The sequence below is a fragment of the Eulemur rufifrons genome, chromosome 6 (genome assembly GCF_041146395.1).
Source record: "Eulemur rufifrons isolate Redbay chromosome 6, OSU_ERuf_1, whole genome shotgun sequence".
In the NCBI taxonomy this organism is placed as follows: Eukaryota; Metazoa; Chordata; class Mammalia; order Primates; family Lemuridae; genus Eulemur; species Eulemur rufifrons.
The window spans coordinates 66,859,804-66,884,160 of NC_090988.1; the positions used below are offsets into that span (position 1 = coordinate 66,859,804).

At 36.3% G+C, this 24,357-nt stretch overlaps 1 protein-coding gene and 1 non-coding gene across 3 annotated transcripts in view; both read right to left on the reverse strand.

Annotated features, from left to right (window-relative positions):
- PIK3C2A (phosphatidylinositol-4-phosphate 3-kinase catalytic subunit type 2 alpha) overlaps nucleotides 1-24,357 on the reverse strand; it is a 94,400-nt gene that overhangs the window by 51,694 nt on the left and 18,349 nt on the right. The window contains exons 2-3 of one of the 2 annotated variants that reach the window (XM_069471186.1): nucleotides 19,194-20,328; nucleotides 7,862-7,965 (exon numbers count right to left, since the gene is read on the reverse strand). In XM_069471186.1, the coding sequence (XP_069327287.1) occupies nucleotides 7,862-7,965; nucleotides 19,194-20,264 (1,175 nt within the window). In that variant the 5' untranslated portion in view covers nucleotides 20,265-20,328. Of the gene's footprint in view, nucleotides 1-7,861; nucleotides 7,966-19,193; nucleotides 20,329-24,357 lie in introns of those variants that run through there. The other variant, XM_069471185.1, reaches the window with a different exon arrangement.
- LOC138385642 (small nucleolar RNA U13) lies at nucleotides 20,992-21,091 on the reverse strand. Its single transcript, XR_011233859.1, has one exon. It is a non-coding gene; the product is annotated as a small nucleolar RNA U13 (small nucleolar RNA).

Here is a 24,357-nt window from a genome sequence, read left to right on the forward strand (position 1 = left end):
TATCTCCAGACAGCATTGCTGTTATTAGAGGACAAAAGGGAATTTAATGATTTCTTTATACTTGTGGGCTTCCTTTAACTGACTTTTTTCTGGAGGTTGGAAGACTGGTGCCAGTCCTTCCATCTGCTTTTCACAGGGCTATGAATGGAATGAATGCTGGAAGTATTATCTATTTCCTTCGGTGGAGATTAAAATAATTAAGTCATAGAAGGAGAATAAAATAGTTTGAGTTGACAGGAAGAAAGGTTTTGGAGAGGCAGCAAATGTAATGGCTATTGCACTGCCACTAGTGCCAGGTTACCTTAGTTTGAATCCTAACTTTACTACTTATTAGTTGTGTGACCTTGGGTAAGTTATTGAGTCTCCTTGTTTCACTTTCTTCTTCTATAAACTAGGGATAATACTATTACTTACCTCATAGAGTTGTTGTGAGAAGTATGTAACTTTATAAAGCACTTAAGAACACTGCCTAGTACATGATAAGCACCACAAGCTTCTTGTCAAATAAATCAATTACTGAATGAATAAATCTGGTTTCAGCACTTTCATCTTAAGTGACACAATGAATCCAATATTAAAAAGAAATGTAATAAAAGAAAGTACTTTAATAATCTTAAATGGATACTGGAACTGCACCTTTAAATGTATACACCTTATCTTTAGACATTTAATTGCTGCCAAGCTTACCACTCCGCAACACAATGGCAAGACCTTCAGGGAACTTAGCCTAAGATTCTCATTATTTCTCATTGCTTGGTATTCTCTTGTTTTCTACAGCTTATGAAATAGGTGTTGCTATGGTTTGGATGTGTGCTCCCCCCGAAATTGAATACTGAAATTTGATCCCCAATGTTAGAGGTGGGGCCTAATGGGAGGTGTTTGGATCATGGAAGCAGATCCCTCATGAATGGCTTAGTGCCATTCTACTGGTAATAAGGGAATTCTCTATTAGTTCCCATAAAAGTTGGTGGTTACAAAGAAGCATGACACCTTCCCCACCTTTCTCTCTCTTGTTTCCTCTCTCACCATATGATCTCTGCACATGCCCTTTGCCTTCCACCATGAGTGCAAGCAGCCTGAGGCTTTCACTAGATGCCTGATCTATATTAGCCAGCAGAATCATGAACCAAACAAACCTTTCTTCTTTATAAATTACCCAGTCTCAGGTATTCCTTTATAACAACACAAGCAGAATAAGACAGATGTTCACGTCAAATAATGAAATTAACTAATATATAACATGGCAGAGAATTTTGTCTATATCTAAGCAAGTCGTCAATTGTCAGAAACCCTTAAGGATAATAAAAGTAAACACAGAAGTTCCTGATGATAGCTCAGAAAACACGAATTTATTAGACAAAAATTCCAGTGATAAAAGTTACATTTAATGAACTTGGCTTTGTTTGGGGGGAAAGGAGGTCTTCTTTATTTCCCTTTCTTAAAATCAGTCCTTTCTTTTACACAACAGTGTGAATGCAGTTAACGTCACTGAACTTACACCCTTAAAAACAGTTAACCACATACAATGCTTTTAAAATGAGTCCTTTCTGTATCTGCTTGATACCATGGAAGATACCAGGTCCAGAAACTACAGCATGTCTTTGTTTTTCTGTAAAGCTGATGATTTCTCCTGTTCTCATGGTTTATTTACTTTCTAAAAATCACAAAAACATATACCAAAACACCTGAAATGTAATAGATTCCTTACAGCTGGGTGGGGTTTTTTTTTTGTTTTGTTTTACATTGTAACTAAACTTTTTTTTTTTTTTTTTTTTTATTTTATCTTGTTATGGGGGATACAGAATTGCAGGTTACATATGTTGCTCCTGTACCGCCTTTCCCCCCAAGTCAGAGCTCCAGGCATGTCTGTTCCCCAGGTAGTGCACGTTGCACCCATCATGAGGTATATATCCCTCCCTTCCCCACCCCCACTTCCCGAGTCAGCACCTTCAAGTGTTACCACTCCCCAAACGGTGCGCAATGCACTCATTGTGTAGGCATACCCCCATCCCCTCCCCCACCCCCCACCTCAGTCTGATATCCAATTGGTGTCGTTCCCAGATTTGTATTTAGGTGATGATCAGGGAAACCAATTTTCTGGTGAGTACATGTGATGCTTGTTTTTCCATTCTTGGGATACTTCACTTAATATAATGGGTTCCAACTCTCTCCAGGAGAACCATAGAGATGTCGTATCTTCATCATTCCTTATAGCTGAGTAATATTCCATGGTATACATATACCACAGCTTACTAATCCAATCATGTATTGATGGGCATTTGGGTTGTTTCCACATCTTTGCTATTGTGAATTGTGCTGCTATAAACATTCGGGTACATGTGTCTTTGTTAAAGAATGACCTTTTTTCCTTTGGGTATATGCCCAGTAATGGGATTGCTGGGTCAAATGGCAGGTCTACTTGAATCTGTTTAAGATACCTCCATAATGCTTTCCACAGGGGTTGCACTAGTTTGCAGTCCCACCAGCAGTGTATGAGTGTTCCTGTCTCTCCACACCCACGCCAACATGTGTTGTTTTGGGTTTTTTTGATAAAGGCCATTCTCATTGGAGTTAAGTGATATCTCACTGTGGTTTTGATTTGCATTTCTCTGATGATTAGGGATGTCGACCATTTTTTCATATGTTTGTTAGCCATTCTTATATCTTCTTTCGAGAAGTTTCTATTCATGTCATTTGCCCACTTTTTGATAGGGTTGCTTGATTTTTTCTTGCTGATTTTCCTGAGTTCTAAATAGATTCTTGTTATCAGTCCTTTATCTGATGTGTAGTATGCAAAAATTTTTTCCCATTCTGTAGGTGGTCTGTTTATTCTCTGGACTGTTTCTTTGGCTGTGCAGAAGCTTTTTAATTTAATCATGTCCCATTCATTTATTTTTGTTGCTGCTGTGATTGCCTTGGGGGTCTTCTTCATAAATTCTTTGCCTAGGCCAATGTCTGTAAGAGTCTTTCCTACATTTTCTTCTAGAATTCTGATTGTATCACGCCTAAGGTTTAAGTCTGTTATCCACCGTGATTTGATTTTTGTGAGAGGTGAAAGCTGTGGGTCCTGTTTCAGTCTTCTACAAGTGGCTAACCAATTCTCCCAGCACCATTTATTGAATAGGGATTCTTGTCCCCAGAGTATATTCTTTCCCGCTTTGTCAAAAATTAGGTGACTATATGAGGATGGTTCTATATTTGGATTTTCTGTTGTGTTCCACTGGTCTGTGTCCCTGCACTTGTGCCAATACCAGGCTGTTTTAAGAACCACGGCCTTGTAGTATAGTTTGAGGTCTGGCAAATTAATACCTCCCATTTTGTTTTTGTTGCTTAAAATTGCTTTTGCTATACGGGGTCTTCTTTGATTCCATACAAAGTGTATAATTATTTTCTCTATGTCTGTAAAGAATGATGTTGGTAATTTAATAGGGATTGCATTGAATCTGTAGATCACTTTGGGTAGTATAGACATTTTAACAATGTTGATTCTTCCGATCCACGAGCATGGTATATTTTTCCATCTATTTGCAAGTTCTGCTATTTCTTTTCTCAGTGTTTCATAGTTTTCCTTATAGAGGTCCTTTACCTCTTTAGTTAGATATATACCTAGATATTTTATTTTCTTTGTTGCTATTTTGAAGGGTATTGAGTCTTTAATTTGGTTTTCCGACTGACTGTTATTGGCATATATAAATGCCTCTGATTTGTGTATATTAATTTTGTAGCCTGAGACTTTGCTATATTCGTTAATCAATTCCAGGAGTCTCATGGTTGAATCCTGGGGGTTTTCCAGATATAACATCATATCATCAGCAAAAAGTGAGAGTTTGATCTCTTCCTTCCCTATTTGGACTCCCTTGATTCTGCTCTCTTGCCTGATAGCTCTCGCAAGGACTTCCAATACTATGTTGAAAAGTAATGGAGACAATGGGCAGCCCTGTCTGGTTCCAGTTCTAAGTGGGAGTGCTTTCAGTTTTTCCCCATTCAGTATGATGTTGGCTGTGGGTAACTAAACTTTTAAACATACAAAAACAAATTAAATTATTAAAATAACTGCTGAGTAAATTATTCATTTTAAATATAATAGACCAGATAAGGTATTATTATGGACACTCTAAGCTATACATTGTAGCTTGATGTTCTTAAGTAAGTACCTATAAAGAGTATTTTTTTTAACTCCAGTTTTTATTTTCTCTAAAATTTCCATTTCCCTATCACCCAAAGAAAAGGTTTTGTTTGTTTAATGGTGCTCTACAGTTCAGGAAATTTAGTATCTCTACACATAAACTAAAATCCTTTATGGTTTATTTTCCTAGATTTAAGCTATTTATAAAGAAACGAAGACTAGAAAGCTATTCAGAAAGACAGGTATGGAGTGTGGTTTCTCGTCTTATCCTAAAGGACCACAAATGAAGTGGCAATAACTTCTACTGGTATTTAACTGGTATTATATAAGAACTTTCTCTGGACCTATAACTAGTAGAGATAGCAAACTTTGTCAATTATAAGTGCGAAAGGAAAGAAAAACAAGAAATAAAAACCAAAAAATGAAGTAATAATGAAAAATATCCTGAATCAATGTATTACAGAACCTTAAAGTGAAAGAGATTCTTGAGATCACTGGTCTAACTCTTTAATTTCACAGATAAACAATAACAAAAACCAAGGCCTAGAATCGGCACTAAATTCTGTCATACAGTAATCTTAACTATAAACAAATATCATTCTGACAGCATGATATTAATTTCACAGCTGAATTTAAATGATTAAATGAATAATTTTAGGAGATTTCAAAAAGTAAAGAAATAACTAATATTTTTTCTGCATGTCTTTTTGTTTAAATTTTTTATTTTATTTCAGAGTATTATAGGGGTACAAACGTTTTGGTTACATAAATTGCTTTTGTACAGTTTGAATCAAAGTTACAAGTGTGCCCATCACCTAGACAGTGTGCACTGTACCCATTAGGTGTGAATTTACTCATCCCCACCTCCACCCTCCCACCTGCTTGATTTCCGATGAGTGTTATTTCCATATATGCACGTAAGTGTTGTTCAATTAATTCCAATTTAATGGTGAATACATGTGGTGTTTGTTTTCCATTCTTGTGAAAGAACTGGCTAATTAACAGTATAAATACTTGTTTTAAAAATCCACTGCAAAAATGAGCATCCTGGAAAAAACAGAGCCACTAATTTCTCCAAAGGATATCTCCTGACCCCAATCTCCATGTCCACAAGGGAATAAGAGAAGGTCCCAGAACATGGCTTCAAAAATACCTCCACTTCTTACTGCTCTGATAAATATTTGTTGCAATGAAAGTCTACTAATGAAAATAAAATTACAAAAAAAACTCATTCTCTCTTTAGTCCATTTGGGATTTCATATTACATAAGTGTGTGTGTGTGTGTGTGTGTGTGTGAATAACCATTTTCATTTAGTGGCAGGGTTTGTGTAAATAATGTAAAATTCAAATGGGGGAAAAAAGGCAGACCATAGCAAGCTTCATTTTTCAACCTGCAAAGCTTAAATGCAGCAGTTACTTAACACAGCCTAACAGAAAATATACAAGGCTTGTTTGGGGGGAAAAAAGTAAAAGAACTAAACAAATGTATAACAGATTATTTCCAAACCATTAAGGTAACATTATTTTCAAACCATTAACCACACACGTCATGGTATAATGGCCTGCCTAAAGGCATAGGTAATCTGCAATACATTCAATTTGCATATTAAATCACCTAAATGTCCCTTTTATTTTAAATGTCTCCTGAAAAATATATGCTAAAAAAATTCAGTTAAGGGGCCGGGCGCGGTGGCTCACGCCTGTAATCCTAGCACTCTGGGAGGCCGAGGTGGGCGGATCGTTTGAGCTCAGGAGTTCGAGACCAGCCTGAGCAAGAGCGAGACCCCATCTCTACTAAAAATAGAAAGAAATTATATGGACAGCTAAAAATATATATAGAAAAAATTAGCCGGGCATGGTGGTGCATGCCTGTAGTCCCAGCTACTTGGGAGGCTGAGGCAGGAGGATCGCTTGAGCCCAGGAGTTTGAGGTTGCTGTGAGCTAGGCTGATGCCACGGCACTCACTCTAGCCCGGGCAACAGAGTGAGACTCTGTCTCAAAAAAAAAAAAAAAAAAAAAAAAAAAAATTCAGTTAAGGAAACACTTTGGCCAAAAAGAAAACGTGGCTCTACTGTTATTTTCCCCCGCTAAGGTATTCTGAAGAAAAGAAATGCTGGTTAAAAAGTAACATAAAGGAAGACAGAGTTTTAATATAACATTACCAATGGTCCAGAAAATCTAGTTAAATATTAGTATGTACCTTAACATTAAAATGGTGTATATACTCAAAAATGATCTGGGAACCCCAAATCCTGCTATTAGCAAAGCATACCACACTGAAGAAAATGCTAGATTCAGAATAAATCTCCCAGTGGTGAGTGATCTACTTTCCCTTCTTTAGATAACAGATCTCATCCTCTTGGCCACAATGTTTGTTGTTCCACTCTTTGCTTCTGTGAGTTTTCTATCTGGCTGGCTAAGAGGATTCCTTTTCCTTTCTGCTAATGAGACCATTAGAATATGAAGTCAAAGTTATCAGTGGCTAAATTTCCTGTCTTCTAAAGCCCCATCTACAGCCGAAGACAATGAAACTAACATGCAAGAAGGGAAGGCAGGGGAAGAAAAGTGAGGAAGGAGAGGGAAAGGAAAAGGAATGAGAAAGGAGAGGAGAGTCTAAGGGAGGAGGGGATTTACAGTGTGAATTCCTGGATCTTGCTGTTATGGAACTCTGACTCATCCTTCCTCTTTCTGCTATATAGGTTTGTGAACCAGTATATGACTCTTCCTGATTTAATTTCAATATGGGTTTCTAGCATTTATAACAGAAGTCCTGATGAATACAATGACATAATGGAAAGAAAACACATTTAACCAGAGGCAAAGGAAACCTGGTTCTGTTATTGACTAGCCAAGCAAACTTTGTTACTTCTCTGAGTCTCAGTTTCCTCATCTATAATGAATATTAGACACATTTAAGATTGAAAGAATATTTAAGAAATGCATTTTTATAATCTTCAGAAAATATATTTACTCTTCTAATCTTGTCTATCACCTTTTAAATAAGTAGGACAGTATTTTGAATGCTTGAAAGTTTATGTTAAAATTAAGGCTCTCTAAAACAAAAGTAGGCACTTTCTAAGTATACCAAAACTTACATGTAAGCCATATTTTCTTTTCTTTTTTTTTTTTTTTTTTTTGAGATAGAGTCTCACTTTGTTGCCCAGGCTAGAGTGAGTGCCGTGGCATCAGCCTAGCTCACAGCAACCTCAAACTCCTGGGCTCAAGGGATCCTCTTGTCTCAGCCTCCCGAGTAGTTGGGACTACAGGCATGCACCACCATGCCCGGCTAATTTTTTCTATATATATTTTTAGCTGTCCATATAATTTCTTTCTATTTTTAGTAGAGATGGGGTCTTGCTCTTGCTCAGGCTGGTCTCGAACTCCTGAGCTCAAACGATCCGCCCACCTCGGCCTCCCAGAGTGCTAGGATTACAGGCGTGAGCCACCGCGCCCGGCCGTAAGCCATATTTTCAATGGTTAATAGGGTGTCAGAAGTCTGCAGTCTGACCTCAAATATTTCTTTTAAATATTCAGAACCCTAACAGGTAAGGATTATTCAACTGTAGTTTGTGTTAATGTGCCCATTAACTATTTGACTTATAATTTTAGCTACAAGAAAATAATCAAAATTTTTAAAATTTTAGAATTATTAGCACTAAACTCATTTCCCAAGTAAATTTTTTAAATAAGCATTTAATTTAAAGAATCTGTAATTTATAAAGAAAAATTTCTTACTTTGTAATGGATTGACAAAAAGCTGCCACCTCCTCGTTCTGTACATCGATTTCTTGTAGAAGAGAACTTACAGTTGGCAAACTACTGGTCCCATTTGGGTCTTTCTGTAATTAAAAATGTGTTTTTATTTTTAAAGTGAATATTTTATTCAATATTTTTAAATATTAAAAGCACAGCACAGACACATTTGAATGAAAATACGTACAAATGTATGAAGGTAAATAAATCATATCAGTAACAAAGTTCTAAATTATGGATTTCTATCTTTGTAAAAGTAATGCCAACTAAACCTTATTTTAAGTTCACTGGTTTTACTCGCTCAAAAGTAGAAACAAGCTATACTGGTCAGTAAGAATGTAATGTTAAAGAGCTTTCCATTCAAAATATTCCTGAAATGAATGCTTCAGAAAGTTAACAGCTAAATGAAATTAAAGGACTACCCTCTTTTTTACACAAACATCCTGACAGTCCCTCAAAAGATAAGTTTATGTCTGGTCAAAATTTGTTTGCAACATTTAGGGAGGTCCATTCTCTCCAAGCATAGCCAAACAGCAGAGTCCATTTAGAGGTGTTTTCACATACTGTGTAAAAACACCTGATTTGCCACAAATTTCAAATGTAAATTTCCTTTAAAATTAAAACTGGGGCTGGGCTCAGTGGTTCACACCTGTAATCCAGCACTTGGGAGGCCAAGGCAGGAGGATTGGTTGAGGCCAGGAATTCAAGGTTGCAGTGAGCCATGATTGTGCCATCGCACTCCAGCCTGGTCAACATAGCAAGACCCTGTCTCTGCAAAAATTTAAAAAATTAGCCAGGTGTGGTGGCGTGGGCCTGTAGTCCCAGCTACTTGGGAGGATGACACAGGAGGATTGCTTGAGCCCAGGAATTCAAGGTTACAATGAGCTATGATTATGCCACTGTACTCCAGCCCTGGGCAAAAGAACAAGACCCTGTCTATAAAATAAAAAATAAAATAAAATAAAATTCAGGGCCAGGCAAAGTGGCACACGCCTGTGATCCCAGCACTTTAGGAGGCTAAGGCAGGAGGATCACTTGAGCCCAGGAGTTAGAGGCTAGCCTGGCAACATAGCGAGACCCCGTTTCTTTTTTTTAAAAAAAGAGATTTTTAAAAATTTTTTAAAAGCTCAATCAACTCTGTAACCAAATCCCTAACTAAAACAAATAACAAGTCCTTGTAAAAAGTATGTGCACAGTTAAATGTCCACTTGCATTTGCATTTAGCATTATGTCTTCAATCCTTTGAAACCTAAAACTCTGGGGCTCTTGCTTCCTCATTTGATACATGAGTTCTTCAGGGAACTTGCTTCCAGTCAAGACCAATTGCTAGGACATTAAAAGTATAATACAGAATATAGACTTCTTCACCAAACAAACAGAAAAAGTTCTTAATTCAAAGGGAAATCTCTTCACAGTTTCTGTCTGCATTTGCTGTTTCACCACACAGCTTAATACTGTGGAATGTGGAACTGTTCTTGAAACCACTCACTTTCACTAAAAGAGGACACTTCTACAGGATTTTCAGTGATTTTCTTAATGTCGTCTTATATTGCTAAAAGCCTTCTCTTAAATTATAAGAAAGTTTGCCCGTTTCCTTCAAAATGTTAACATGCTGGCAAAGATGTTTGAACAAATGCTACTTCCCCATTATACTGACATCAATTAATTTGTGTTACAGAAAAAGCACTGCAGCAAATAGACTACAGTACTCTAAAGAATGGGATTTGATATTTCCTAGCAAATCCTGTGGTTTTACACTCCAAGTCTGCCAACAATCTAATCCAATCTTATTTCCCAGAATTTTTCAAAAGATTTCTATGTCCCCGTTCTTTTGAATCATATCCTGTTCCTGTAAAACACAAATCAAGCTATTCTGCCTCTCAACCTTTCTCTTTGCCTGAAATGTCTTCCTCTTAACCTGCCCCCACAAAGGTGTCAAAATCTATTTTAAGGTGCAATTGAATGCCACTTCACCTGCCCTTTATGATTACTCAGTATGAAACAATTCTGTCCCCCTAGCACTTCTAAGTGTTTAGTCTGAACCAAAAATTGTATCATTAGATCCTGCTTTATATTTGTCCTAATGTGAAAGCTCTTTGAGGACAAGAATAGAATTTTGCTGAATTCTGTACTTTTGTAGAACTTTGTTTCCAGTTTAGAAGGTACTCAATCTTTTGCTCCTTCTAAAAACAAGTTAAAATTCACTTACATACAACCAATGAATGTGCCATAGAAATCTCATAAAATTTAAAGAATATAAGACACTAGGTAGTTCCTTCAACAACTTCCTAAAAAGAGTAGCAGTAATTTTCATTAGTATTTAATTCTACAAAATAAACTTTTCTAATTATTAGTATTATTTAAAAAATAACATCTAGCAATTACTCAGATTTACTATCTTATCAGGGTCTACTATAAGATATTTACAGGCATTCATTCATTTATATATTTATTTATCAAAAAGTTCTATTATGTAGGTACTATTGTCCCCATCTTACAGATGAAAAAATATGAGGCACAAAGAAGTTAATTAGCACACACAAGGTCATACAGCTAATAAAGGCAGAGTTAGAATTGCAACCCAGGCAGCCCAGCTTTCCTGTCTCATGCTTAATCACTATGTCAATCTATCTTTCAAAAAAGTCTCCTTAAAAAACCTTAAAAACACAATGTGAAAAACAACATTGTGATCTTTGTGGGAGCAATGTTATAGAAAACCTGAAGTTTTGTTTGACCCAAAAATCATTTTTCCATGATGAACTGTTCTTCATGTTTTACTTATTTTAAAAACAGATTCCAAATCTTCTCTGTAGCATTTTTAGATTTTTTTACAACAAACAAAAAAAGTTGTATTTTTGCAGTACCCCTCATGAACTTGGTCTTTCCTTTCAAACAGGTTATGAGTTTGAATTAACAGTGACAGAAACAGATTATAATAACTAATTCTCTAGTCATACGTTAAGGTAAAAATAGAAATTGAAAAGTTAACTCAAAGGGTAAGTAACAGCTGGGCTGATATAGTATTTCACCTCATACATTAACATTTTGAGGGGTTTTTCCCTCCACTCTTTCTGGAACAAACAATATATACACATATATTTCTTACACCTATTCCCTTAACTCATACTCCCATCCCACCCGCAAACTCCACACCAACAATCTAAGCATCAAATCATCTCTTTCCTCCATTGATCTTGCATATTTTTCTTATGTAGCCCTCAAGGCTTTCTAATTTGTACTACATTTATATATATTCACATCTTGTCTCCCCCTTCTAGCCCAAGTTCTTTAACGGTGAGGTCTGCAAGTGATTAATGTTTGCAATCCTCACATTGTATATCCTCACACATTTTTTAATGAATGAAAGACACATATGATAATCAGTAAGAAAAAATTGCCAATGGCATTAGCTAACATATGGAAGAAAGAAAGAAGTTGTTTGCAGGGGAAGATACAAAGTTCTCTAATAAATATGTTGTGTTTGGAAATCCATGTAGATGTTTAGGTCATCATCTAGAAATGTTCCATTCCAGAAACATTCTATTCCAGAGCTAGGGACATGGATTTGGGGACCATCCAATTTCTGTAATTTTTTACAGGGAAATCTTTCTCTCTCGGCTAATTGCTGTCAGCACCCATTATGATCACTGAAAGAGCAACATCTCAGCCAAGGGGATCTTAGGCCAAGCTCCATCAATACAAGATAGTCTCTTTGGGAGGCTGAGAGATACATAAGGGGCTGCCCCTGTGGGGCACAGAGCATCTCTCTGTATCTATCTAAAATTGCTCTATGCAATTATGAAGCTGATAAGTCCTAAGATTTGCAATTGACAAGCAAGAGACACAGGAGAGCCAATGGTGTAGTTCCAGTCCAAGTTGGCAGGCTCAAAAACCAGAAGAGCTGATGCTTCAGTTTAAGTCCAAAGGCAGAGGGGAAAAAAAATCAATATTCCAGCTTCAAGGCAGTCAGGCAGGAGGAGTTCCCCCTTACTCTTAAGAGGGTCGGTCAGTCTTCAGACCTTCAACTAACTAGTTGAGGCCCACCCACATTAGGCAGACAACCTGCTTTACCCAGTCTACCAATTCAAATGTTTATTTCGCCCAGAAACATCCTCATAGATGTATCCAGAATAATGGTTGACCAAATGTTTAGGCATCCCATCGCCCAGTCAAGTTGACACATAAAATTAACTATTACAGCATCTCAACCATAGAGAGCCAAGGAGTCCCATCACTGCAAGAGTCTAGATCAGTAGCTTTCAATCTAAGTACCTCGGAGCCTCGAAAATAAAGCCCTGACCAAGGGAGAACAGTAAGAATTATTAAAGACAACCAAGAAGAAAACCTTTGGTAGAATACCTATGTCTAAAGGCTACACAAAGGAAATGGAGTCAAAGACCACAGGAGGAAAAGTAGGTAGTAGATTTACCTAAGGCAGGCAACAGAAGTTTCAAGAAAAGAATATAGTCAATTTTTGAAAACTAAGCAAAAGGATTGGACAGTGAATATGGTCACTGGATTGGCAATTAGTAGTAATATTACTAGAAAAAGAAGTTTTTGCAACATGATGGGAACAAGAGGAGGATGGCAAGAGACTGGAAAGGCAGTGAGTACAAATTCTTTTTTAAAGAGTAATTACTTTGGGGAAGACAGGAACAAACAGGAACAAGAAAAGAGGTAAAAGAATCAAAGTTTTGGAAAAGGGAAAAAAATATCTCTTCCCTCCAAACCAGAAAAGAAGAGGGAAATGTGAGGGGGCCAAGTACACACAATGGATGGCCTCAACCTCAGTTAAAAAAAAAAAAAAAAAAAAAGGAAGAGAGGTCATCTACTAGAGGCGAGCTGGCAGAGGTGGGTTTGGGGGTTTAAGGAAAGTAGTGAAGGTTTTAAAATAATTAACAAAAATTTATCAGTAGATACTGCGAAGGAAAATAAAAATCTCAGGACCACCCCCCAACTTCTCATACAAAAGGTAAGGTTAAGCCTAGAGTCAAGTCATGCAATACCTTCTTCCAAACGAATAGTTACTGCCATTATGCTTTAGCCAGGTGCCCAAGGGAAGGTAAAAAGGCTGAGGCATCCTCAAGGACTGTCCCAACATATCATTCATAAGGAAATTCTTTGCTGGCCTTCCATAAACAAGGACATGGCAATTGTAACTTTAGGTATGCAAGCTAAGTCTAGCTCCTAAAACTAAAGTCTGTTGAATTCCACACTAATAAGGCTGATTACAAGTTTATCTTCCCAGGTGAGGAACAAGCTCAATCATTCTTCCACCTACCCAGGGACAACTACATAATTGATTCTTCTTTTACTCCCTTTTTCTCTTCAGACATTCACCTTATCTTATATAAAATGTAGATTTCCTGGGCATTAACCAAAGTCTCAGAAGAATGTAACCATTTGCCTCAATGCCCACTCTGTCCCCCTTTTTCTTTCTGCATGCCCTCTCCCCTTAAGTACTGAATTCCCAAATCCCTCTTTGCAGAGCACAGGTCACACACAGGTGCTCTGCGGTTTGTGCTTTTCCCAGATGAGTGCTCAAATTTTTGCTTAATAAGCCGCCACTGATTGAAATCTTTGCCTCAGTCACTTATTTTGGGTTGTCAATATTCTGTAAAGCACTTATAAGAACATGGGAAAGCTTTATGCTTACACAACTTCAAGGTGCATGCCATAATACCCAAAAATTTGATGGAACACAGCACTAAGTTTCCAGTACATATACTTTAAGCATTAAATATACCAGTTATTATTCAGAACAAAGTTGGTTACATCCTTATTTGAATTTTTTTATTACAAAGAGACTTAAATAAGCTATTCAGATACTCAGCCAATGAAAATGCTTTAATTTTCCCTCTTCTTTAAAATTAATGAAAGACATTCTGCCAGTGGGAATATAAATGTTTATTGTTAATACAGTTAACTTTTAGGAAGAGTTAATATCCCCAGAACTTTGCAAAACCACTTATATGAAAATAATTTGATCATTACTAAAATATTTGAAATCTGCTAAAAGTAGCTAAAATCACAGCTATTCACTAAAAGTTTGATTTAAACTTAAATTGCCAGAAGACACAGTTTTAAGTACTGTGCCTTTTCCTGGTTTTGGTCACAAAAAATTTGAACTAAAGTATTTAGGTTATTATTAACAAAACAAAAGACACTAGACGGAAACAGGAAGTAAATTTGCTGAGTGAGAAGAAAAATACCATAGTTGAGTTTTTACCACAAAGCACAAAATTCTTACAGGAAATGAACACTTAAGTACGTGAAGTAATTATAATGGGTATGGCAATTATTACCTTCCCAACAGAAAATATGAGCTTCAGGGAAAAGTTCATAAATACACAGGGATGAATGTTGTGTCAAAAATTAAAAATTAAAAGCTCCATGCCAATAAATTGTACCACAGATTTCCAAAGTCAGCCTATTACTAATGTTCTGTTTACCTCTCCTGTTTTTTCTACACCAAAACAAATTTTATCTTTGTGCTCGCAAACAAGATGATGAAATCTTAACATTATCAAAGGGCTTAGAATTTTAGAATATAAAAATCCTTTCTGTAGTACTTTTAACAGGTGCACAGCAGACCTCTGATCAAATGCTTCAAATAATTGTGTTTACAACCTGAAAGTAACCATTATGAAATGGCTCTTTATACATTACTTTGTAGATATTTAACCATAACACCTGCTTCCCTGAATTTTCTTCCCCATCAGTCCTTGTTCTACTTTTTGGGACACCGGATTTTAAAATTAAGCTACTAAATTGAATTTGTCAATTCATAGAAAAAAATATAAACAAATAGGATTTGCTTGATTTTAAGCTTTTCTATATAATCTATTTTAACTTTTAACACTTGCTACCACTTGTTTCTATTAAAATCTAGCACAAACTGCTACCTAATGTAGCACAAAGAGATACACTTAATATATTTAAAAAAATGTATCCCATTCTTCTGAAAAAAAATTTAGATCACTATCTTTCAGGTATTCTACTCCCTAAATTGATTTGAAAACCTAGGTCCAAAATACAAAACCTAAAAAAGACCCACCAAAGTCCACTTCCTCTTTTACATGGCAACTTGCCAAACTGAAAATATTCCTGAAAGAGATCTCAGATGTCATCTAGTCTAACCAAATTTATTTCATGAATGAAGAAACTCAGGTCCAGAGAGTGACTTTATCTCCAGTTCAGGCAAAATACCTCCAATTTTTTCAACATTTCCTTAAACGGCATAAGTTCTAGATCCAGAATACCATAATCTCTTTTCAAGACACACTCTAGTTTACACATGGCCCCTCTTAAAATGTGAGGCTCAAACATAATTATTAGTTGGGGTTTTAATAGAGCAGAGTATCATGGAATGATAATCTATACCTCCTCAGTCATGCTGCAGTTAGACTCCTTTAAGACTGGCAGGTAGTCTAAAATACATCAATTCAGATAGTGTGAATGTTAGTAAAGTTGATGTATTAATAGCTATGATCTCTAACTGATCAGCTGACCAAGTCATGTGATTTTTGCTTACCTGGTTTTGACTCATATCCCTCATAACCCATTTGCTTCCTCCTTTAATCCTTCCCTTCATACTTTAACTAAATTCTAGGAACATGTTTCTACTAAAACTAATCCTGCTCAGCAGCCTAGTTAATTAATTCCTAGAGTCTGAGCAACCAGCAGCTCTCTGCAACAATCATGTGACCTAATTACCTAGATCTTGCAAGGTGAACTTCTTCCTAGGCCTATCTTTAGGAAATTATCCTCATTAATCCTGCAAGGCACTTTCTGAAAGCACCCCAAATAAGGAAACTATCAAGATGGCACTGTGACAAATATTAAAAAGGAGCAGGAAAAGACATATACAGGGAGACATACATGGGTGTCACACACCCCTGCCCCCAAAGGAAGGCATGAAGAACACATGTGTTGAACTAAAAGTGACCAGTATAAACTAAAGAGGGCCAGCAGAAAAAGGAAGGTGAGTTTTGCAATAAAAACATTAGCAACCTATGCTATGGGTTTTGAGCTGAAAAGAAACTGTTCCCAGGGTACTCTATTTTTACACTTTGCTATTTTGTCCTGTCATTTTCCCAATTTCATACGCTCCAGAGGAATAAAGAAACTTTTTAAGTTTGTGAAGCTAACTATTTTGACCCAGGTTTGACTATCTCCTATCACAGGGAACTTATTACATCCAAAACAGCATGTTCTATCACTAGAGTTTATAAAAAGGGCAGTGGGGGAACTATCAGAGTCAAATGCGTTTGAGTATCAGAGCTTTGGTTCTCATAAATAGTTCTGTAACTCTCTCCTTGACCTCTAACTTGTTGTTATGGAAATTTTCAAACATACACAAAAGTAAAATAATATAACGAACACCCGTGTATCCATCACCAGCTTCAACAATTATCAATACATGGCCAATCTTATTTCATCTATAAACCCCTCAAAACCTCAACATCACACTCAATTTTATTAAAGTTATTAGTAATTTATTACATTTGATTTGTAAATTCTTCAGTATACATCTCTAAATATAAAAGCTCATTTAACTAACTGCAATACTATTACAACACCAAAATAGTAACGGTAAGTCCTTCACTTCTTTACATCTTAGTTTCCTCAGAGAGATGGGTCACTCTGGCCTCATAGGATTTTTGTGAACTCCCTATTGTCTCAAAAAGAGTTCAGTTTCAATATGTACAACAGATAAAAAAAACATGTAAACTCTTAGGCTCCAAGTCCCAGTCGTGGTTCTTTGGATAGTAAATAATTCGTCTACCCAGAAACCTCAAGCTACAGTTGGGGAGCGATTTCTCTAGTAGAATATTGACTCAAATGTGAATCTAGCAGTTGACCTGGACCCTGCAGGATAGGAAGATCGGGGGACTAGTGCTCTCTTGGGTTTTGTTTTTATTAAGTTATAAATTGAGGTAAAATTAACAGAACATAAAATTCACTGCTTCAACTATTTTAAAATGTGCAATTCAGTGGTTTTTAGTACACGCACAACGTTGTACAACCATGACCACTATCTAATTCTAAAACATTTCATCATCCCAAAAAGAAACCCTGTATCCATTAAGCACTACTCCACTGCAGCCCCATGCAAACACTAATCTGCTTTCTTTTTCTATGTATTTCCCTCCTCTGGCCATTTCATATAAATGTAATCATATAATACATGGTCTTTTGTGTCTGGTTTCTTTCACTTAGCATAATGTTTTTAATCATCCATGTTGTAGCATGTATCATGACTTCACTGCATTTTGTGGGTAAATAGTGTTCCATTATATGGATGTACCATATTTTGTTTATCCATTCCTCAGTTGATGGACATTTGAGCTGTTTCCCCCTTTTGACTATTATGAACAAAGCCAACAACCCAATTTTAACACATTGACTAACACACTAGAAAAAAAAATTTTTCACTGGGGCCACAGTGTTTTATTATGAAAATAGAATAAAAACTTCAAAGACAAGATGATCCTTTCTAACTTAATGAAAAATTTGTTAGTTTTTATTGTTTTCTGTGCATGAGTTATATGCAACTTGAAAAACAGTTCTCCCAGCTCCTAAGGTGAAGAGACGTGTGAGTTACACATGCTTCACGAGGCCCTGGACTCAAAACTAGCATGAGTTAAATACAACTCCCATGGCAGTTAATGTATTAAAAATGCACAAAGGACTTAAATAGAGATTTCTCAAAAAAAGATAAACAAATGGCCAATAAGCACATGAAAAAATACTCAATATCATTTAGTTACAAGGAAATCCAAATCAGAACCATAAGATACTACTTCACATCCATTAGGAATGTCTATAATTTTTTAAAAAGTGAAAAATAACAAGAGTTGAAGAGGGTTTAGAGAAACTAGAACTTTCATACATCACTGGTAGGAATGTAAAATGGTGCAACCATTATGACAACAGTTTGTTGGTTCCTCAAAACGCTCAACATAGAATTACCATATGACCCAACAATTCTACTCCTAAGTATACTCTCTTTTGGGGGAGGAGGGGTGATTCTTGGCTTAAAGATCCCCCTTTTCCTTTCAAACACTTTACAGAATGATTATTGTTATTTTGCTTTTAAAGAAAACCCACCATTTAGCACGACATGGAATATTAATAGAAAATCTCAAATTATATTTGATTCCAATTTAAAATGTATTCTTGTGATTTTAAATTGAAAGGTATTAAGAGATCATTTCAGTAAGTTTGTAAATAATGCCAGAAAGTTTAAGAGAATTTAATAAAATATATTTCTTAATGTGAGTTGTAGTCAAAATACATTTAGGAAACACCGCACTAAGTTAAGATTTTTGTGGATTCTAATTATGTCATCCAAAACATCCTCATCTTTTTTTTTTTTTTTTTACAAACCTTAACACCTGCTTCTTTCTTCCCTAGACATCCAAAATGGCTTTTTAAAGTCAACAATTCAACATAAACCCAGCCAAATCACACAAAATTTACTCCTCCCCTTCCTTAAATGCTAATTAGATCCCAATGCCACAATAGCAGTTGGGTACTGATCTAATTAACTGAACAATGTAATTCACAATAAGATGAGAATGAGGCTTAAACATTCCCAAAATCCACAGATATTATAACAGCAAAACACATATCTGCAATGATAAACTATGTTTCAAAAGGAAAAGTCTAAACCCTGCTGCTTCTCTTCTGAGGGAAGAAATCCTGCTCCACCTACCCTACGTCTTAACTAATTTTTCCAGATAGATAGTAACCCTATGTGAACTCAGTAATTACACCGTATCAGCTATTGTTTCATGCTTCACCTTTATCAATATGGGTGTTTAAGAAGAATTCTTTAAATGGCTTTTCTCTCTCTCTGAGTTATGTTATTTTTTCATTTGTTCATTCATTCATTATGGTTAAAAACAACAAAACAAAATGCATGAGAATTTCTATAATGGGATTAAAAACCAAAATTCCCTGTTATCCTTGAAAAAAATAAAAGAGGTAAGGAAGAGAAAGAAGAGATCATATATAATGAAGAGACAAATAAAAAATATCTTAAATGCTTCTCAGTGACAGAAGCCAGATCCTTGATTAGAGGCTTTTTATTTATAATCCTAAAAAAACATTAATAGCAAGCAATTTTTCAATTGGCCTAACCACATTTAATCCTTTGCCACACAATCTAAGAATCAAAGCACACATGGGAGCGAAGAAAAACAAGATTCAAAATGAAAAATATTTCTTTTCCTAATAAATTATACACACGAATATGAACTCTGTGTTATACTACTAAGTTTGAGAAGTTAGAAAGAAAAGACTATACCTGAGATATTTGGCCCTGGACTTTTGTAAGCTGAGTTGTTGGAATATTTAAAGACTGGCTTCTTGTTACAGTTGCCCCAGAAAGGGATTTTCCATTCACCTTTCTTTCAAGGTGAAAACTTGCTGGTGATCTCTCTTCAAGAAGAACAGCATCCCAAGGATCCTCTACTAGCAAACTTGGAACACTTTTTTCTTCTTCATGGTCTAATACTTCCATATTGTCCACCTTAGGCTTACTTAGTGGATCCAAGTCTAACCAGTCAAATTTACTGATATCCTCAGAGTTTGGAGATACCTGTAGATTGCTGACTGTAGCTTTTGAATTTGTTATCTCCAAATCAGTCCTTGCTCTCCCATTCTTTAAAAATTCTGATGTACTAGCTATTTTGTCAAATAGTTTTGCCATGTCAGGACTGACTACTGGACGATAGATAGGTAAGCTTCCATGTGGATGAAAGGGTGTGGTGGGTGTCAGGGGATATGAAAAATATGAAGACTGTCCTGGAAGACTTAAATATATAGGTTCTGTAGATGGAAAAGTAGGCATTCTTGGATTGAAGCCATTCTGGAATGCAGCCTGTTTAGTGTAAGTTGAAGGATAAATAGAAGGCAAAGTATAAGTGGAAGGCCCAGAGAATCCAGGTGGCCACTGTCCTCTCTGAATAGTAGGTCTCAGATAGAGCTGTGCTGAAAACGAAGGGCTCAGAACGGGAGTAACTGGCAATACAGGTGTTCTTTTAGTGTCAAAATTGTCATCCAGCAATAGTTTCTCAAGTTCAGCTTGGGTAAGCTTTTCTACATCAATATCTACTGCTCTTTTTTGGGAATCTGATTCAGGAAACACCATGAGATCATAATCCTGTTTGTTATAAACTTGTGCTTTTTGTCTGGTGCTGCTTGACAACTCAAAGCCTCTCTGATTGTCAGTCACTTGTCTATCCTTTTGCAGTTTTGCTAAAGCCTCTGCTTCCATCTGTAATGCTTCTTCTTTGTCCACATCTATTGTTCTTGTTGGTTCCAGATGTGAAGATGAACATTGTTTAAATCCATTGTTGCTGGATATCTGAGCCATGTCCACTAAAAAGACCAAATCTTTCCCTAATCTATTTTTCTTGTAGCTTCCAAAATAGCAAGACCTATACATAAAAATAAACATAACACTCAATTAGATTTTCTAAACACAAATAAATTTGTTTGCAAACTATCCCATATGATTTAGGATTTGAAACAACTTACAAAAATACACTATCAAATACATAAAATAGTTGGGTGACATCTGGGCAAAGGAACACTTAACACCTTATACACTGCTGGGTTCAGGAAGATGTTTAAACATATACGACTTTACCCCACTTCCTGACCTAACAGAAAAGCTGGCACAGTAAATAAACTTAAGAAGCTTTCATTTCAGCTGTCACAAAAGGCTGTCATTAACCAGTGGCACTTCTGGCAGAATTCTTGGCAGGTAATTGACTTAAGTGCTAGTCACTTATATGTAAGAGTTCAGATAGAGTTTACCGTTACACAAAAAGCTAGTTAAAATGGCTTTGGATCTTTTGATGTTGGTTAAATTGCTCAAAAACACTCAATACCTACTCAAAATAAGGAACTATTTTATCAAAATATAATGTGATAAACTGATTAAAGGTTTATAATCTTCTAGAAATGTTGAAAATGTATAATACAACATAGATTCAAATAAGACAAAAGTGTTAAGGCTATAAGAAGCTGTAACATTTCACTCAAAGGTTAAATTTGGCTGAATTTGTCACATCGTTTTGATTATACTATGCTTTTCATATCAGAATGGTAATGTGCCAACATTCTAAAAAGTTTGGAGGCACATCTCACATACGAGCAGGAAAACCCCATCATCACGTTTATGAACTATCAAAGGATTTCGTTATCTACTCTGTTTATCTGCAGTTAAATCAATAATTATAATATGAAAACTTGTTTTCAAAATCTTTAAATTTCTATTTATGAAAAAACTAGAAGGTAGTTTATTTTTAAACCTTCTTGTAGATCAGTTTATAAAAATTTATACTCCTCTAAGACAAATGTTTAATTCAGACGAAGATTAACCTGTGATGCCATATGACCAGCTGGCCACATTTCTAGCAGGCACATTTCCTGCTTCTAATCAATATGATAGAAAGCTTAAGAGTAGGTTCTGGAGTCACACCACCTTGGTTTAACAAGCTGTATGATCTTGGACAAGTGAAAACTTTTCCAAGAGCCTTACTTTCCTAACTTTTAAAATGAGAAAGTATCAATCTCCTAATTTTCTAAATTCCTGTACAGATTAAACAAAATAGTGCTTATCAGCTGGGCGGGGTGACTCACACCTGTAATCCTAGCACTCTAGGAGGCCAAGGCGGAAGGGTCACTTGAGGTCAGGAGTTCAAGACCAGCCCGAGCAAGAGTGAGACCCCAGTCTCTACCAAAAATAGAAAAAATTAGCCAGGAGTGGTGGCACATGCCTGTAGTCCCTCTCTTGAGCCCAGGAGTTTAAGGTTGCAATGAGCTATGATGATGCCATGCACTCTACCCAGGGTGACAGAGTGAGACCCTGTCTCACTCAAAAAAAAAAAAAAAACTTAAAAAAAAGTACTTATCAGTGGCCTTCAGCATAAGCATTAAATAAAGGGTATCGATTACTTATCTAATCTGGCATGTGATACACCTAAATACCTACAAAGCAAGAAAGCCCCTGTTTACATCCCATGGTCTTGTTTCCTGGCAAATATAGTGTGTGTCTACAGCATATGCTTAATAAATGCTTCATGAAAGGAGGTAGGGAAAAATCCAAAGTGAATTAAAATTAATTTAACACAAATGAAGATACTAAGTGTTGAGGTAATACTAAAGGAAAAAAAGATTAGTGAGGAGAACATGAAGAAAGAGGTATTCAAGGAATGTCCTTGGAATATTCTTAGAGTATTATGTTGTAATTTTTTCATACAACTATAGTTTAATTTCTGAGGCATTTCACTGAAAAGCTATTCCAAATTTTTCTTTTCTATGGTAGACTGCAAAACATAGGCACAATGTACACTTAAAATATGTACACTTGGGAGGGGGTAGGAGAAGATGGGCAAAAACCTACCTAACGGGTACAATGAACACTATCTGGGTGATAGGCACACTTTCAACCCTGACTCAAGCATTACAAAAACGATCCTTCTAACCAAAAACACCTATACTCCCATAATACTTTGAAATAGAAAATAAAATAAATTTTAAAGAAGCAAAAAAATATGTATACTTCATTGTATGTAAACTTTATATCAAAAGAAAAAAGTAAATATTGAACTCCTGCTAACTATGCACAAAGTACTTAGAGGAGAGTACTAATATCTATAATTTACTTTGAAATGTATCCAAAAAACAAGATGAATTGATAAATGGCGGGATGATGGATGGATAAATATGTGATTAGGCAAGTATAGAAAAATGTTAAGGCCAGGTTCAGTGGCTCACACCTATAATCCCAACACTTTGAGAGGCCAAGGTGGGAGAATCGCTAGAGACCAGGAGTTTGAGACCAGCTGGGCAACACAGGGAGACCCCATCTCCACAAAAAATTGAAAAATTAGCCAGGTATAGTAGTGCTTGCCTGTAGTCCCAGCTACTTAGAAGGCTGAGGCTCGAGGTTTCCTTGAGCCTAGGAGTTTGAGGCTGCAGTGAACTATGATTGGGCCACTGTACTCCAGCCTGGGTGACAGAGTGAGACCCTCTCTCTAGGAGAAAAAAAAAAAAAAAAAAAAAAGTTTGTAATACAATCTAGGTGGTAGGTATATGGGTAGTCACTCTGAAATTCTTTCAACTTGGCTGCCATGACTGAAAATTTTCACAATAAAATGTTGGACTGTGGAGAATGGACACAAATTCCTCCCATTCCAATATACACTCCCCACTTTGCAAGGTAATTTTGTGGCTTCTCCCATAAAGAGGTGGGGTCTATTTCTCTACTCTCTTGATCTGAGCAGGTCTTGCGACTTGCTTTGACCAACAGAATGAAAAGAAGTGACAATGTGGGAGCGGAGTTCCCACAGTGAGGCCTTCACTGCTTCAGCTCTTCTCTTGAAATGTGGCTGCTGCCACATGACTGTAAGAGAGAACCAGAGAGAAGCCCTGCCAACAGCCAGCACCAGCCACCAGACATTTGAGTGAAGCTACCATGTTTGACTATCTATCCACACTCCAGGTGACCACAGCTACATGAGTGACCCAACACCACAGATGAGCTCAAGACAAATAGCTAACCTACAGAGAATCATTTTGGAATGGCTTGTAACATAGCAATAGATAACTGACAAACCTTTTCTTTTTATTTTTAAAAGACAAAAGGAAAGCCACTTAACTATTTAAAGACAAACTTCTCTGTTTAACTTCTACCACCACCACCTTCCTTTCATGTCCTCAGAGAATGGGCAGTTCTTTCCCTTCTAAGACTACATCCTTCATATATATCTGTAAACCCTACTGAATTTCCCTCTACTTCCTTATTAAGGATTACCTCCTTTGAATTCTTAATTTCTCCTTTACTAGTTTAGGGTCCTCTGCCATAAAAATGCTTATGTTTTCTCCATATTGAGGGGGGAAGAATTCTTAACATTCCCCTTTAGACTCCAGCTTTCATTTTAACTTTCTTCTTTCATTGCCAAACTCCTCAAATGAGTGACCAGTAAAGTCCTTTCTTTTACATGTTTTGCCTTGGAAAAGTTCTACTTGTCCTTCAGGGCCCAATTCAAATACTATCTCCTCTCAGAAGCTTTTCCTAAGCAGCTCTTATGACAATTCATCTTTTTAAATCAATCAAAGATTTTTATCACAGTTTTTTCTTTTTGTCGACTTTTTGCTGTTGGCCCACTCAACATCTTTGCTTCTGATAGTAGAACCTATAGCTTCCTTTTTGGATACTGCTTATCTCTCTTTTATCTCCTATAGTTAGAACAGAACCGAACCATCTCTCTACCCTCCACCTCACCTCCAACCACTCCAAAGGGTCCAAATCTGGCCCTTCAGAGTTAACCCCAGGACTTCGGCTGAAACTGTTTGAAAAGGAAGCTTTTTGTTGAAGTTACTAAGCTGATGCAATGTGGGAGATGCTGCCTAAAAATGAATCCAAGCCAGAAGAAAGCAGAGCTAAAATAAAATGT